Genomic DNA, 14,587 nt, shown 5'->3' with positions numbered 1-14,587 from the left:
TCCCCATTGGTCAGAGCCACGAGGAGGAGGCGGGGCCAGGCGTGAGGCGGGATCCAGTCAGCTGCTTGGCACAAGCTGAGCGGGAGCCGGCGAGGCCGGAGCCGCGGGGGATGGGTCCTCGCAAGGGACATGGCGAGCCAGCCGGGCGGGGTGCGGCGCGGCGCGGCGCCCGGCTGTGCCACCGCCTCCCCTGGGCCCAGGTCACCGCCAACTGGAGGCTACTGGGGCCTCCCTCTGGAGGATCTCGGCTGCACGCCTTATTGTCATGGAGACTTCTCCCAACTTACTCCTTTGGCCTTGTGCCTCGGGGTAGAGTCAGACTCGGGGACATCTGGACGCCAAGGCTTCCGGGCTGGGGCCTGCACTAGGATGCCTGTCATGGATTTGGCGCATCTGCAGCGCCAGGCTGGTCTAGGAGGTAGGAGACTTGCCGCTGGTAGCGCCGCGCAGACTTGGACGACGGCGCTCTGCTCGGCCGGTAACATTGCGAACGGATCTGGCCCGAGACAGGAAAACAAAAGCATTTGAACCCCTCGTCCAGCTGCCCTGCTCTGCCCCGCCCTGCCCTGCCCTATTGCCTTAAGGCACGAGGCACAGGGCAGGAGGAACAGCAGCAGTGAGAGAGAGCCGTGGGGCAGCCAGAGGCCTGCCCCCATGCCCTGAAGGGGTCACAGCTTCCCTGGCTCTGAGCTATTGCCAGGGACAGAAGGACCCGGTCACCTCACTTCTTGGGCAGACTTAGGGTTTTGGAAAGGGGGTTGCAATCCTGCAACTCACCACGTGCACCCCCCTTTTCAAACCCTAGGTCCCAGGGGAGGGGCCTAGGGCTGCATTACTGAAGGTAAGATTGGGGTGGGGGGAACCAACTTCATTGGATTGAGTTAAAAATCATCTGCAGGGCTGTGAAATAAGAGCTTGGTTACCAAGGTCAAACAACAGCAGAATTGCAGAACAAAGCACACATGGCTTGACTGGTGGAATATCAACATAATTAAAAAGGAGAGAGGATTGTTAACACCGGTGGAATAAATGGTTTAGAAAAGATCAGGTAGATTATAATGAGCAAGGAAGTCAATTGACTCCCTCAGCCCTGCCCTACTAGAAATGCTGCTGCCAGAAGGTTGGTTTTAAATTTTGTGGGGGTGCAAGTGCATCATCTACTGTGCAAGTGCATTTTTCTACTTTTTTTCCCACACATTTAGTTACATAAAGCTGCATTGTTTCCCTCAGCAAAACTCACCCCCAATCTGTCTGTGTACACTTTATTTCTTAGGGAGATAGCACCAGGCAAAGGCTCCAAAGGGAGTGGACCCTCCCCCACCTGGGAACATGGTTGCAAATGAGGCAGCAAGAACCAGCACAAGCAAAAAGAAAAGACCCGTGGCCCTTAAGCACCACTACAAAACCCACTGGTTGTGAAGCCTGGTGTCTGGGGCTTTAGGCTACATTACATATTCAGGCTTTTTCCATACTCCAAAATAATGAAAACTACTATGCTGGGTCAGATCATGGTCAGTATCCTGGCTTTGATAAGGGCAGAGTAGAGGTTTTAGAAAAGTGTGTAAGAAGTAGGGCAGCAGTAGAGCAATCCCTCTACTGCCACACATCCATTTATCAACCGTCTTAGATTTTGGGAGGGGGGGAGGGGTGTCCTGACATAATTACTCTTTACAAAAACCCTGTCAACTCTTCCCTAGAATGTTACACTTATCCACACAGCTATTACGTTAATTGGGATTAGAAATTCTACTAATTAGCCAAGAACACAAGTTAGATGCATTGTTCCACTTTCCTGGATCACCCCAGGGGCCCTTTTTAAAGACTGGTGTTACAATGTGATAGTGAACACACTACTGACAACAGTTCCAGTGTTCCACAGCTGAGTTCCTTTAAAGGACTTGGGAGAATACTATTAGGCCTAGTAACTTGTTACCATTTGGGGTTTATCTATGAATGACTTGTGCCTCCTGAGACTGGTGGGGGGCACCATTTGTAGGCTGTAGCATCGATGGTGAGCAGGGTCTGCCTGCAGACACCAGCGGCGGTGAGCGGGGACTATCCGCACATGCGGGCAGCGGCAAGGGCGGGCAGTGATCGCCCACAGAAGCTGCTGGCATCAGATCTCGGGGGGGCTCATGCCCCTCCGTGCCTCCCCTACGAGTCACCTATGGGTTTATCAATTTGTTCTAAAACCTGGTTTATAGTAATAGTAATATAGAGAACTTAATGACAAAGATTTCTACTGTTTCAGAATAATTTTATGGTTTGTTTCAAGCTCTGAACTGGAAATAAGAGCAGTATTGCCAACTTGTGTGATTTTTGGCATTGTTCTTAAAGTCTACGCTTCAGGAATGTGAAAAACTTAGCTCTTTCTTTTAGATATATTTATATATAAATAAAGAGCTAAGTTTTTCACATTCCTGAAGTGCAGACTTTAAGAACGCCAAACATCGTGAGAGTTGGCAACACTGTAAGAGTAACATCATGTAAGGAGGTAATGTTCTGTGTACCACTGTAGGAACCATTACCCTAAAACAAGAGTGTCAAAGAGAGTTCGCGGAGCCACAGCTGGTCTAGGACCTGTGCTGTATGTGGCATTGTCCTGGACTGACCAAAGCAACTGCTGAATCTGGCTCGTGGGGGCAGAGGGGAGGGAAGGTGGGAATGAAGTCTGAGGCCCAATCTGACCTGTGGGGCTGGCTCCAGGGGCTGCACCCAGATGAGGGTGACCATGCAGCATGTGGTGCTGCAGACACATCTGCAGCCCCATATACCGCACACATGCAGTTGTTTTCTACGCTGCAAGGGATATCCATGCTGCTCAAAACCAGAGCCTGGCCAGCCAGAGCCATGCTCTGGCTGCCAGCCAGGCTCTGTGGTAGGATCACTGGTGCTGTAGCCCTGGGAGGTCCCCAGGTAAGGCTGCTGGGGCCATCCCAGTGCTAGCTCCAGCCACCCCTGCCCCACACAGGGTAACTGGCAGTGCACCAGAGAGCACATGGCATAGGCATTCCCCGGGGACAAGTGGCAGCGGCACAAAGTGTGCTGCCGCTATTTGTCCCTGGGGAACCAAATGTCCACGCACATGTGGTTATGGCCATGCTGTTCATCCAGCCCATGGATTGGTCCTGTGCCCATGGGGCCAGGCAAGTATGACACCCCTGCCCTAAGAAAAGGAATAACTCTCACTATGAAGACTTCAGAATAATTCAGAGAGGTGTTGGCAATACCCATACTAATTTTCGTATGCATTTCAGTGCTTACTTTAAAGTAAAGGTGCACATTCCTGTGAAATGTCTGCCAATATGAAAGCATGCATGTTAATCTCTGTACACTGATGAATGTAGAACAGATTTTAAAGTACACCAGAAGACTGACATTTTATTTCTGAAATAAATTGTGTAGTAGGGAAGACAGAGGCACTGGTACTAGCTCTCCTACCAAATGCAAATACTTAAATACATTACACCTAATTATCAACCAGTCTAAAGCAGTGGTTCCCAACCTCATTGGACTCGACATACCCCTCACTGGACTTGAGGAACCCCTGCATAACTTTTTCAAATTGAGTGGCACCCAATTTCAAAAAAACTGAGTCTGCATTTATCAACTTACCACCTCACACCTGGCTTCTCTTACACACAAGGGTACCTGCGGTTTACTTCAAAGGATCTGGCACACACAGTTGAGAATCAGTGGTCTAAAGGCACACCCTGGAGTTCCTTTAATTGCTACTGCAGCACATTAGGACAAAAGAAAAGCTTATGATTAAAGTAGAAATGTAATGTAATTCTCCTTTCCTCAGCTGTTTCTTCAGATTGAAAGAGATCAGAGTATGGCATTACCTGCAGCATGTTATTTGCTCTGTACTGTTACCCATGGAGTTTAGGTGACTCCATTTTAATTTTTTCTATGGCCCAATTTTAGAATTGCTGATTCAGTAAGTGCTATGTTATTGGTTGTTTGGCTGGAGACTAAAGTCTTTATCATATACACACTGGAGGAAAAATACAGGGTCCAGTTTTGCAGTGCTCATTACCAGTTTTTATCTAAAGTTGATAGGAGTTGTCCGAGTAACCTTTGGTAATCAAAACACCTTTTCCTATTAACATTTTCCTTATTTCTTAGTATGGTACTTACAGAATGGCTCCCCCCAGTATATGTTAAAGCTTGTACATTATGTACATGGCCTGTCAAATTTTCTAGGTTCTCAAACAATCCAGGTTTTACAACACAAAATTAGTAAGAAATGGAAAAGTTTTGACCTGAGTTGGTACATATTTTATAACAATTACAGATCAATACAAAAATGAATTAGAAAGTGAAGCTTTCCTAAATGACAGCATTTTAATAAAAGAATGAATCATGCTGCTTTGACCACATCAGAATTTTTTGCTGTTTAAAAAGAAAAAAAAAGTGACATCATTGACTCTTGAGCTCTGCTAACCAGTTACAGCTACATTTGAGAAATTAAGCCTTCAAATGTAGCAGTTTTTATTTATACAAGTAGTGACACTTGATGCTAACTATCATAGCAATTCATAGTCTATGAATTACCTAAGTGCAAATACATTAACATTTAAAGGCATATTACTTGTGCTAACTATATTATGCTTTATGTACGCACTTCCCTAATTTAATGCGGGGGGCATCACGGTCAAGTAGGAAGATATTTTGGTTGCTGACAGACATTAAAAAACAACAACAACGAAAAAGTGCTTTACCAGAAGTATCAGCGCATTATTTTGACCTGGCTCCATAGCATCTGTATAGATTGGGTGCTTCAAGCGGGGCTTTTTGGTGCTTGTATTTAAAGCTGATTGAATCAGCTGTTAAAGCACCAAAAAAAGCCCCTCTAACATGCCCAACCTATAAAAATGTTGGGTGAGCTGTGTCCAACTAACTTGATGCCTCTTCTGGCCCATTTTGGGGTGGTTTGTTTTTTTTAATGTCCGTAAGCAGCCTTACTGGTTTTATACTTTATGCTGGATTAATATTACTGGCTTTTTATGATTGAGAAAAGTTATGTGTACTGAGAAATGTAAGAAAGGAGGGAAAAAAGAAAAAAAGCTGTATTTTCCTATTAGCACACTGTGTATAGGTAAACATAATTACTTTTAGGGCCAGAATACCATTACATGTAACACGAAAGTGTACAAGCTTTTGGTAGACTCAAATTACTTCTGTGTTTATGCCGGTCTCTTTTGGATGACGGGGAAACGTTACTTGGTGGCTTGTCTCCACTATATGATGAATATGGGAGAGTATACCACACCACACATGCAATTCAACTTTCAGCATTAAGGCTATTTTAGTTCTGAGTTTTTCTCCAAACTTTGTTGACCAAATGCCAAACTGTACAGCGAACAAGCCTGTTTAGACTAGGCTGACACCTTGACACCTTCAAACCTATTGACGCCAGATGTGAAGGCTTCTTTCTATAAATTAAATACATTTAAATAAAAATAAACATTGATTTCCCAATATAGCCTTTTGTAGGAAAGCTAGCATTATGCTAATTTTATATTTCTATTCTTTACAGATACCAGCTGTTAATAATTGTATATCTTACAATTAGAATGGGAATGTCATCATTGTTACTTTATTTTTTGGTCAGCAGTTATATCAAGAATGAAACATGGCTTATTTCAAATGGTCTCATTTAAAGTCTGTTGTTTCCCATACAACCCCTTTTCCAGGATAGCCATTTATCATGATAAACCACTCCATAGAAATTGCCCAAATAAGTAACATTTTTATTAGTGAGTTTTTATGCATTTCCATATCAATTCAGATGTGCTTGTTTTTCCTAATAAAGGAAATGATTTTTAAAAACCATTTGGGGTAACATTCCATATTTTAAACAATAAAATTATTACTAAACATTAAAAATAAATCAGATGATAGCCATTTTAAATACAGTTATTGGAACACTCATCCTGATCCCTTAACAAGCTACACACATAGTGAGACTAGCATCCACACAGAACCAGGGCAAGTCAGCGGGACTGACAGCTGGCAGGTGCAGAGCCACCTCAGTATGGAACCAACAGAAGGATTGGAGTCTTGGCTGTTACCATTCACAGCCCTGTTACTGTACATTCTTCACAGGACAGTTTAAAACATAGGTTGCAATATTTTTTCTTCCTTTTTACTTACAACTAAAGCTAAGTCATATTGAAAGTTGGGAAAAATGGTTTTCGTATTCAGCTACTTTATTACACGTGGAAGAATTTCTAGAGGAATAACTATATCTGGGTTGAAATATCTCAGTTTGATTTTTTTCTGTGATAAGATACTACTGCATATGGATGAAAGATGGAAACTACTTAAAAAAAAATCACATCACTTTCTGATGAATGAAATATTGTTTTTAATTTTTTGGACCAGTTTGTTTCTTCTGATTTGTATCATGGAACAATATTTTCCACTTCTATTACAAATAAAAAAGGATGCCAAGCAGCAGTCATAAAACCTAATTGTTTGCTAACATGATATTCTGGCATGTGTACTGAAACTTCATTGGATTTTGTCGGAGCTAAAGGTTTTGCACACCAGAAATTTTACAAGCAAGCCATAGAAAGTTGTAAATCTGTTTCCACTTCTCATTTGAGGTATTTGGCAAGACACCTGTCTCTGCATCAGAATATTCTCCCCATAAAATCAAGGACTTGGGTAGATGTTTACTTCTAAATAGCTCTACACCTGATGGATGAGAATTTGTTTCTCCAGACCACAGAAGCTTCTGCATCCCAATCCTTCTCCCAGAACATGAATTTAGCTACTTCACTCCTTCCCCACCAACAACGAGCCATATATCTCTGAATGTATCCAGATAACGTAGGGAGGAGTGTTTTTTATCTAGTCCAGTTACAGAAATGCATTCAGTTAATATTTTTGGTTTGTACTTTTTATGAAGGTGCTCCAAAAACAGAGACTGGCAATATAGGCTGAGTGGACAACACAGCAATGGCCAATATTCTAAGCTAAATCTGGAGGGAGTAAGAAGAATAGTGCATGGACCAGAAAAACAAAGAGCAAGTTAAGAAGAAATAATCTGTTTGGCTTAGTGGATGGTGAGCAGAAGTATAGGGAGTCAGGAGCAGTCAGCGTTCATGAAAAAATATTTGTGGAACAGGGAATTAATCTTATCAGAGCAAAATTCTGAAGTGCTTGGTACAATCATCTTCATTCTTTATGTATTAAGGATTTTTTCTTGGGTTGAGCTTTATTTGTCAGATAACTGCTATTCTCTTTTGAACAAAACGTTCCAAGTCCTTTCCGATAGAGCAGATCTGTTATGCTAGCTGTAAGCTGCCTGTGGTATTTTAACAGTTAGGGTTCTTTTTTTTAAGAGGAAGTGGAAAACTTTTAAGGACCAAAAGAGGAGAGTTTTGCTACTACTGTATTTGTAGAAAAACATATACAGCAATGTATTCTAAAGTGCTTCTTTACTTCTCGGCTACTTATCAAAAATTAGACATATACAGACATATAGTTTAACAGTTCATGTACTGGTAGATGCTTTCTGATGTAGAAAACCCATCGCACATTTTTTTAATTAATACCATTTGCTCTGACAACTGTAGTGAAGTGAGTGATGCAAGTGCAAAATCCACCATTTTTTAAAATGTGGCCTTTCTTTGCTTTATTTATGTAACATTACATCCTTTAAAAGTAGTTGACTTCAATTCCGCATACAGGGATTAAATAATACAAATAAAAGCTGTAATTCAGTGAAGCTATTGCCTATTTCCCCTGAAATAAAATAGTTTTATGATTGAACTGGTGCAAAAATCCCTCCAAACTCCTTTGTTTATTGGCAAAGTCATTTAAGGTCACTTTTGCTTCCAAGACCACCTTCTTCCATGATTTCCACTGAAGGAGTTTTGTTTTGTAATGGCTTGTGGCTCCACAGTGATTTGTAAATGAAGAGCATACTATACATATACTATTGTAGTCACTAAATTGCAGCTACTGCCATGAGAGGAAGTCCAAAAGTTACAGTAATTTTTCTAATTTTCAGCAAGACACAGAAACTTCAAGTCCAAGTTTAAATGTACATTTTGAACACCATTTTAAATGGCAATAAATGGCTGCTGTGCCTTTCAAGATGGAGAACTTACATTATGCCAACTGTGCTTGTTAACTGGTATACAGGTACTGTACTGCAAACGTACCAAAAGTACTGCGTGGAAGGGCATCAATAGGCACAGCCATTTGGATTGGCTACTCCTATGTATATAGTGCAGCAGGTTTGAATCGGCGTAGAGAGAACCACAATTTGGTGGCACACAGCAAATGAGTGCATGTGTTTGGGGTTTTTTTGTTCTCAGAAGGCATAGTACAAAGCATCCCAAACAGCAAAACCAGAAGCATCTGCAATGTTGTTCTCATTTCATCAAGTAGTAGTTTCTGAAAGCTGGCAATTATTGCTGAGAAAGTAAAGCGCTCCTATTAGCTTTCATCTTCTCCAGACGTTTTACTAAATGGCCATTGCTCACTTCAAGCTCTTCAGTTTTATCCAATGCAGAGCGAAGCTGAAAGAGGGAAGGAAAAGAAAAGCCATTAGTAAATTTTGAAATGCTTTCCCTGTTCCAAAGATAAGGCGATGCTGAAGTTCTACCAGCACTATTCTGGTCATGCTTGCATACTGCAGCAACCTAAGATGTACAGGGATTTTCAACAAGTTCTTATAAAATTATACAACTGCCTGCACCAGTGCTTTAACGACCCTCAGAGTATTCCAGCAGTAAGCTATAACAGTGATATTTCTGGAAACGTGGGTGCCCTAAGTTAGAGACCCATGGAAACTGTGTGAATCTCAGAATCATGGAGAACTTTCGACTCCAACTGAAGAGGGCGCTCAGGGCCACAGCCACAAAAGGACTTAGACATGATGATTAACATCACAGTGCCAAACTCTTATGTTTCCAGCCCTTGGAGTGAAATTCACAGGTTTGAGTTAGTTAGGAGCCTGAACTCCTGATGTACTTCATAGGAAGAGTTAGCTGACTCAGAACCCGCAGCCTGCTCGGCTGCCACTTAATCAGACATATTGAAGAAAAGGCCATGTCTTAAATCTCACCACTCTTTGGGTACTTCACCCAGAATTCATGGTCTGGAATCTTCCTCTGATTTCTATTAAAAATTGAGGAGAGGTCAATCCTTTCTTTTGATGCAGTCAGAGGAGGAGGTGGTCAGTTGTACTGCCACATTTTATACAATAACTTAGTAGTATTAGTTTCAGGAGGTGGCAGACTCCAGTTCAATGCTCCCTTTGGCCTCAGGGGAGGCGTCTACACATGCAGGAGATTTGTGCTTCAGCACACGTGCCTGAACATACACTTTGGTGTAGGGCAAGTTGTGCCACCTGAAGAAAAAACTGACCCTGCCCAGCTCCTTCCGGATCTGCAGCTAGGGGGAGCTGAAGGCTGAGACCAGCACAGCTGCTGACCCCAGCGGTATAAAAACCTGGCTTGGTGAGCAGGCCAGGGCTACTTGGCCTCAGGAGCTTCTGAGGGCCAGGCACTTGGTACTTGGGGACACTAGGTAAAGCTCAGTGCTGGCCTCAGCCTCCCCTACTGCCCCCAGGGTAACTTGCCGTGCACCAAAATGCACGTGGCACAGGTGTTTCCTGGGGACAACCAGTGGTGGTGCAAGGCGTACTACTGCTAGTTGTCCCTGGGGAACCAAACGTCTACACCATGCGTGGACGTGGCCAGGAAGTCTGTATTAAGCTCAAGTGACCCTGAAGGCATGGAAGCAATGGTGAGAGAAGCTGACAAATGGACAAACAAACTTGAGAATAATGGTGAATTGTAGGGGTGGCATGGGCAACATGAAGCTTGACTAGGCAGCTTAAATAGAGAGAGGCATTTAGAAAGAACTTTGAAGCTGGTGACAAAAGAAATGCAAGACAACCATGAATTGGAGTCAAGGGAGGGACTATTCAGGGGAATGATGATCAATAAGCAGGAAGACTACTACAACAGTTGCAGTTTGAATTAGTTTGGTTAACTTTAGGTGTCCAAGTTTGAAAATGTTGAAAACTTAGGGCATCTTTACACATGCTCCAGGGGCAGGAGGGGGCGCTTTAATTAGAGCAGCTCTTGGGAATGGCAGCCATTTTGAAGCACAGGAATGCTGAATACACGGAGACAGATTGCTGAAGTGTGCTAATTAACGTGCTCCAGCAGATTCAATTAACCAAGTCTTCTCTAAAGTGCTATAATTACAGCGTGTCAGAGCACGCACCCCACACATTTACAGGCATCCTTAGATTCTTCATTCAAGGTAAATGTATTGTACAGCACTGTAGTTAAGTAGTAACATGAATCCTCAGACAGCCTAAAGACAATATTGCCAGCTTTCTTGTAATTTCTCATTTACATATCACAGAAAGATGAAAGTAAGTAAATAAAAAATTAAACCGATTACTTGGCTTTACAAATGCTGAACAAATGAACATTCAGATCTGACAGCTACAAGCGACATGCAACACTGACCACTTGTATACTGTCAATGAACTAAAACTGTAGTGAATGACATGACCACAGAGCATGAACAACAGAATGGCCAGTGGCACCAATCCCAATACAAAGGAGAGGTGCCATGCATTAGAGCACTGTTCAGGGGGAAGCGTACTGTTGTGAAGTGTCAAAGATGCAACATCATTAACTACATTTAAGTGCTAAGATTTAGGCCAAATTCTTCAGCATGAACACCACAAATAAAACAAAAGCATCTTTTATTACTCTGCAATAATCAACAATGGTGGTTGTGGTTGTAAAAATGCTTTCAGAAATAGATATCTGCTTCCCTTTCCATACAAACTGAATCTGACAGTCTACTACAATATTCTAACCATAAATTACCTCTCTTTGGAGCTTGCGTTTTTCAGCTTTCAGTTCATCTTCTATTCTTTCAGCATTTTCAGCAGCAGTTTTGTATCGAGTTACTTGACCCTCCAACCGTATTACCTATATTTAACAGCAAAGTTTATCAGTAAGAACAGCATACAAGATAAAGTAACTTTTACTTCTCAGTCTTGTCTTTGCCATTTAGAGATATTTGAGAAGTTGGGAATCTCCATTTTTCTCTTACTAGATTAAAGGACACGTTTTGAGAAAAACTGTGCCAATGAAAATGCTCTAAGGTATATTTAGAGAGATAACAATAACCTGCCAATACTGAAAGTAACTACGAACAACTTTTTCTAGAGACGAGGACTAAATTGGGCCATTATTTCATCATTCAAGAACAGTGCTGGTAACTTACTAAGGATAAGGGTAATAAGTAGCAGTGCCAAAATGCCTCATATTTTCTAGCCTATGTGTCTTCAGTCACTCAAGAACCCCACTCTAGCTTATAACCAAAATTCTGAAGTAAATGCACTTATTTGCCAAATAGTTCTACAACATATTTGCCTTTAACATTTATTATTGTTTTGAGCTGTTCATTCAGATTTATGGAATATTTCTGTAATTAAATGGAAGTATTTCTGGTCTATACAACAAAGACATTGCCCTGAAACCCTGACAAGATTGACTTCAAAAGGAATCATGAAAAACTATTTAGTTTATCATGTAACCATATTTATCTGTTTACCTTTTCTCCATACAAGAACTTACATTCTGCTCCAGTGCCGTTATCTCTTGCTCAGACTTTGCTAGTTTAAATTTGAGGTCACTGATCTGCCTGTTGGCATCTCCTAAAAAGAAAATAATTCAAATTTATTACCAGAAATGCAGGATCAAACCTGGGCCAGGTTCTAGATAAACCACGTTATCGTGACATAACTTTGTTGGGCTGGGCTGGTAGGTACCTGGTTCATGCTTCATGTATTAGCACTAAATATCTTGGTAAAAGTTCCCTTAACAGTTCCCAACTGGCAGGTATACATGCTTAAGCTTTACAGTGACCCCCCTCTGACCATTTTCACAATAGAACTGGTAAAGTATGAAATAAAAATCCGTGTCCAGACCTACCTGAGTTCATGCAGAGTCTTGAGAACAGAAATTGAAATACTAAAAGGCATCCCTCACCTACTGTAGAAGTGTATCTAACCATTTATTATACTGAGAGAATTCTCAAAGTAAGAAGAATAAACTGAACAAGTAGACAGACAAGGCAGTCTCTCACTTGTAGGTTCTCTCAGAATTCAAAATTCATTTTCATTTAGAGACACATTCACTGTACCTGTGCACTTTACACTATACAGCTATATTACATTCAGTACACAACAGTTTATTCTTCAAATGGAAATGAAGTTTACTTTGGAGATCAATCATGTGCATATCCGTCCCATTCTCAAGGACTTCATTTTCAGAATGAATAGTCTCCATCTTGCCATTCTTCTGCTTCTCTTCCAGTTGTCCTTTTAGTTTTCTAATCTGAAATCCCCAAAATAGTTTGTTACTTTCAGTATCTCAGAGTGTGGATCAAATCAGCCTATTAGTAAATTGTTGGATGCTAGCAAATATATTAAAACAGTGGGTTGGTACAGAGACCAAGTATTGCTGACTGGAAAGAAAGTCCATAATTAAAGTCTGTCCTTTAATATTTATTGACAATAAAATAGTTGTCTAAATCAGTAGTGCTCAACCTCCAGCCTGTGGGCCAAATCCACCCTGCAAAGCTGCCTTTGGGTCTGGAAATTTGGCGGTAGGGAAGCAGTGGCAGTGTTAATTCTTGTAGCTTTGGGAGTTGTGGCAGTTAATGCTGCCACTGTTTTCCTATTGCCATTTCAGATATGTGGGGAGTCCTGTAGGGCAGGTGACAGCCCCATGTGCCAGATTGTACCCACAGACTGACCCTGCACACTGGCACTGCCTGTGAAATCTAGCCCGCATCTGACCCCATACCACTCATCCAGCCCACATGGCCAAAAGGTTGATCACTAGTGTGCTAGATGTTCCTTTATATCACAAATTATTTAGAAAATGAACCGCTAGGTTCAAGACTAGAACTAATCATTTCTGAGGAGAAGGGTTTTGTTGGTAACGTAGTTTATAGCTTGTATTGCTATTACATGAAGTTGCAGGGATTCTTAGAACTTGAGACTTCAAAAGGAGAAAATAGTTTCAGCATTAGATACAAGTATATACATTTTTTTTAAAATCTTCTCTGGACAAATACTCCTTCCATCTCTCTCAAATTCAAAGTAGGTTTTGTTTTTTACCAAGGGCTGCTTTTAGATAAATTGGCATTCCATGTAAATGTTGTACCTTTAGAAAAAGTTAGATCCAATTAGTCATACTTCATTACTTCCATCTTGCTCTTCTGCACAGTAGCTTTCTCTAAACTGAGAACACTTCAACTATTTTAACACATATGGACATGTTACTATAGGTCACCTGTTATCCCACCTCTACTCTGAACAGGTCTATACAATGTGGTGACAAAAATACCTGCAACTGGCCTACTCTAGGATGGACTTCCAGGGGTAAATTGGTGGTGAAAGTACAGCTAAAAATAATTGGTGCAGAAATAGCTTCAAGAAATTAAGTGCTGAACCTACTATATAAAAAATGATGTTTTTGCAATGGGCTTCACTTATATAATTTCCTTTAATTTGTTCAGAGCTACTTCCTCCTAAAATTGCCCTCTCACATCCAGAACTGGAATTCCATGGTGGGCCATGCCCCTCCTAGCCCCACCCTCAAATTTCTGGCCACTTCAGGAATTTATGGGCCATACATTTGATACCCCTGATTTAATTTAATAGACTCCCTGGGAGAACAAGTAGGAAGTCAATACAACAGCTCCCCAAAGATGACCATAAGGATACATGCTCACGGCAATATCATGTCTTATTCTCCAGGCTAGAAACTGAAGTTTGGGAAAACTAAATGCTTAGACATCAGGACTAGAAGCAATTAAAAAGCTCTTCATAGGACAGAAGACCTCAACTGTCAACCTGTCTCCATGGAAAACTGCTGACACATGGAAGAACAGTGCCTAGGGAGCCTAAGGAAGAGGACCTTCCTGCAAATCCAGAGCACAGTAAGCCTTAAAGGCAGGAAGATAATCAGGGAAATCATTTATTTCATATTTAAATTTCTTGTTCTCTGAAGTGTCTTGTTCCAACAAACCAATGCTTTGCTCTGAGGTTTTTAGCCAGTGGTTAACAGGGTTACTGTCCCAGAAAGGACCAAATTGCAGGGCCACGCCTAAGGCAGCCAGCTGAGAAATCATGGTTACCACAAGAAGATGGACTGCAGGTCAAAGCCTGGCCTGTGTGGAAGAATCCCATAATGGTCAATAGGGGAGTAATTCAAAGAGACTAGAAGAAGTCAGAGATACAGTTTTCTGGGATAACTCTATACACTTGGAGAAAAGTCTCCTCTTTAGAGTTCTTGTGCTATTTCTATAGTCTCAGCTTGCTACTTTTTCTTCTTTAATTGTTTCTGGTAGCAATCTGCCTTGTACTCTCACATGAACATACAAAGCTGAGTCCAGCTCCTATAGAATAGAATCACAGTTTGGATCACTGAGAATTTGAAAAGAGAAAACCAAACCAGGTGTTGTTTGATTGACATGATCTGCTGTGCTTGTTATATTTCAAATATTTTTGTCTGCTGAA

The 14,587-nt window shown here is 41.6% G+C and overlaps 1 protein-coding gene across 6 annotated transcripts in view; it reads right to left on the bottom strand.

Annotated features, from left to right (window-relative positions):
* Positions 1 to 6,356: 6,356 nt before the first annotated feature.
* The window catches only part of LRRFIP1 (LRR binding FLII interacting protein 1), a 105,231-nt gene continuing 97,000 nt past the window's right edge, over positions 6,357 to 14,587 (bottom strand). For 5 of the 6 annotated variants that reach the window (XM_025213944.1, XM_025213941.1, XM_025213942.1 and 2 more), the window contains 4 exons: positions 12,278 to 12,395; positions 11,634 to 11,713; positions 10,878 to 10,982; positions 6,357 to 8,540 (listed from right to left, as the gene is read on the bottom strand). In XM_025213944.1, coding sequence (XP_025069729.1) covers positions 8,430 to 8,540; positions 10,878 to 10,982; positions 11,634 to 11,713; positions 12,278 to 12,395 — 414 coding nt within the window. In that variant the 3' untranslated portion in view covers positions 6,357 to 8,429. Of the gene's footprint in view, positions 8,541 to 10,877; positions 10,983 to 11,610; positions 11,714 to 12,277; positions 12,396 to 14,587 lie in introns of all 6 variants that reach the window. The other variant, XR_003095982.1, reaches the window with a different exon arrangement.

The sequence above is a fragment of the Alligator sinensis genome, unplaced genomic scaffold, assembly GCF_000455745.1.
Source record: "Alligator sinensis unplaced genomic scaffold, ASM45574v1 scaffold1003_1, whole genome shotgun sequence".
Taxonomy (NCBI): Eukaryota; Metazoa; Chordata; order Crocodylia; family Alligatoridae; genus Alligator; species Alligator sinensis.
Note: the sequence above shows the minus strand (reverse complement) of the source record. Positions and strands in the feature narration are given on the sequence as shown.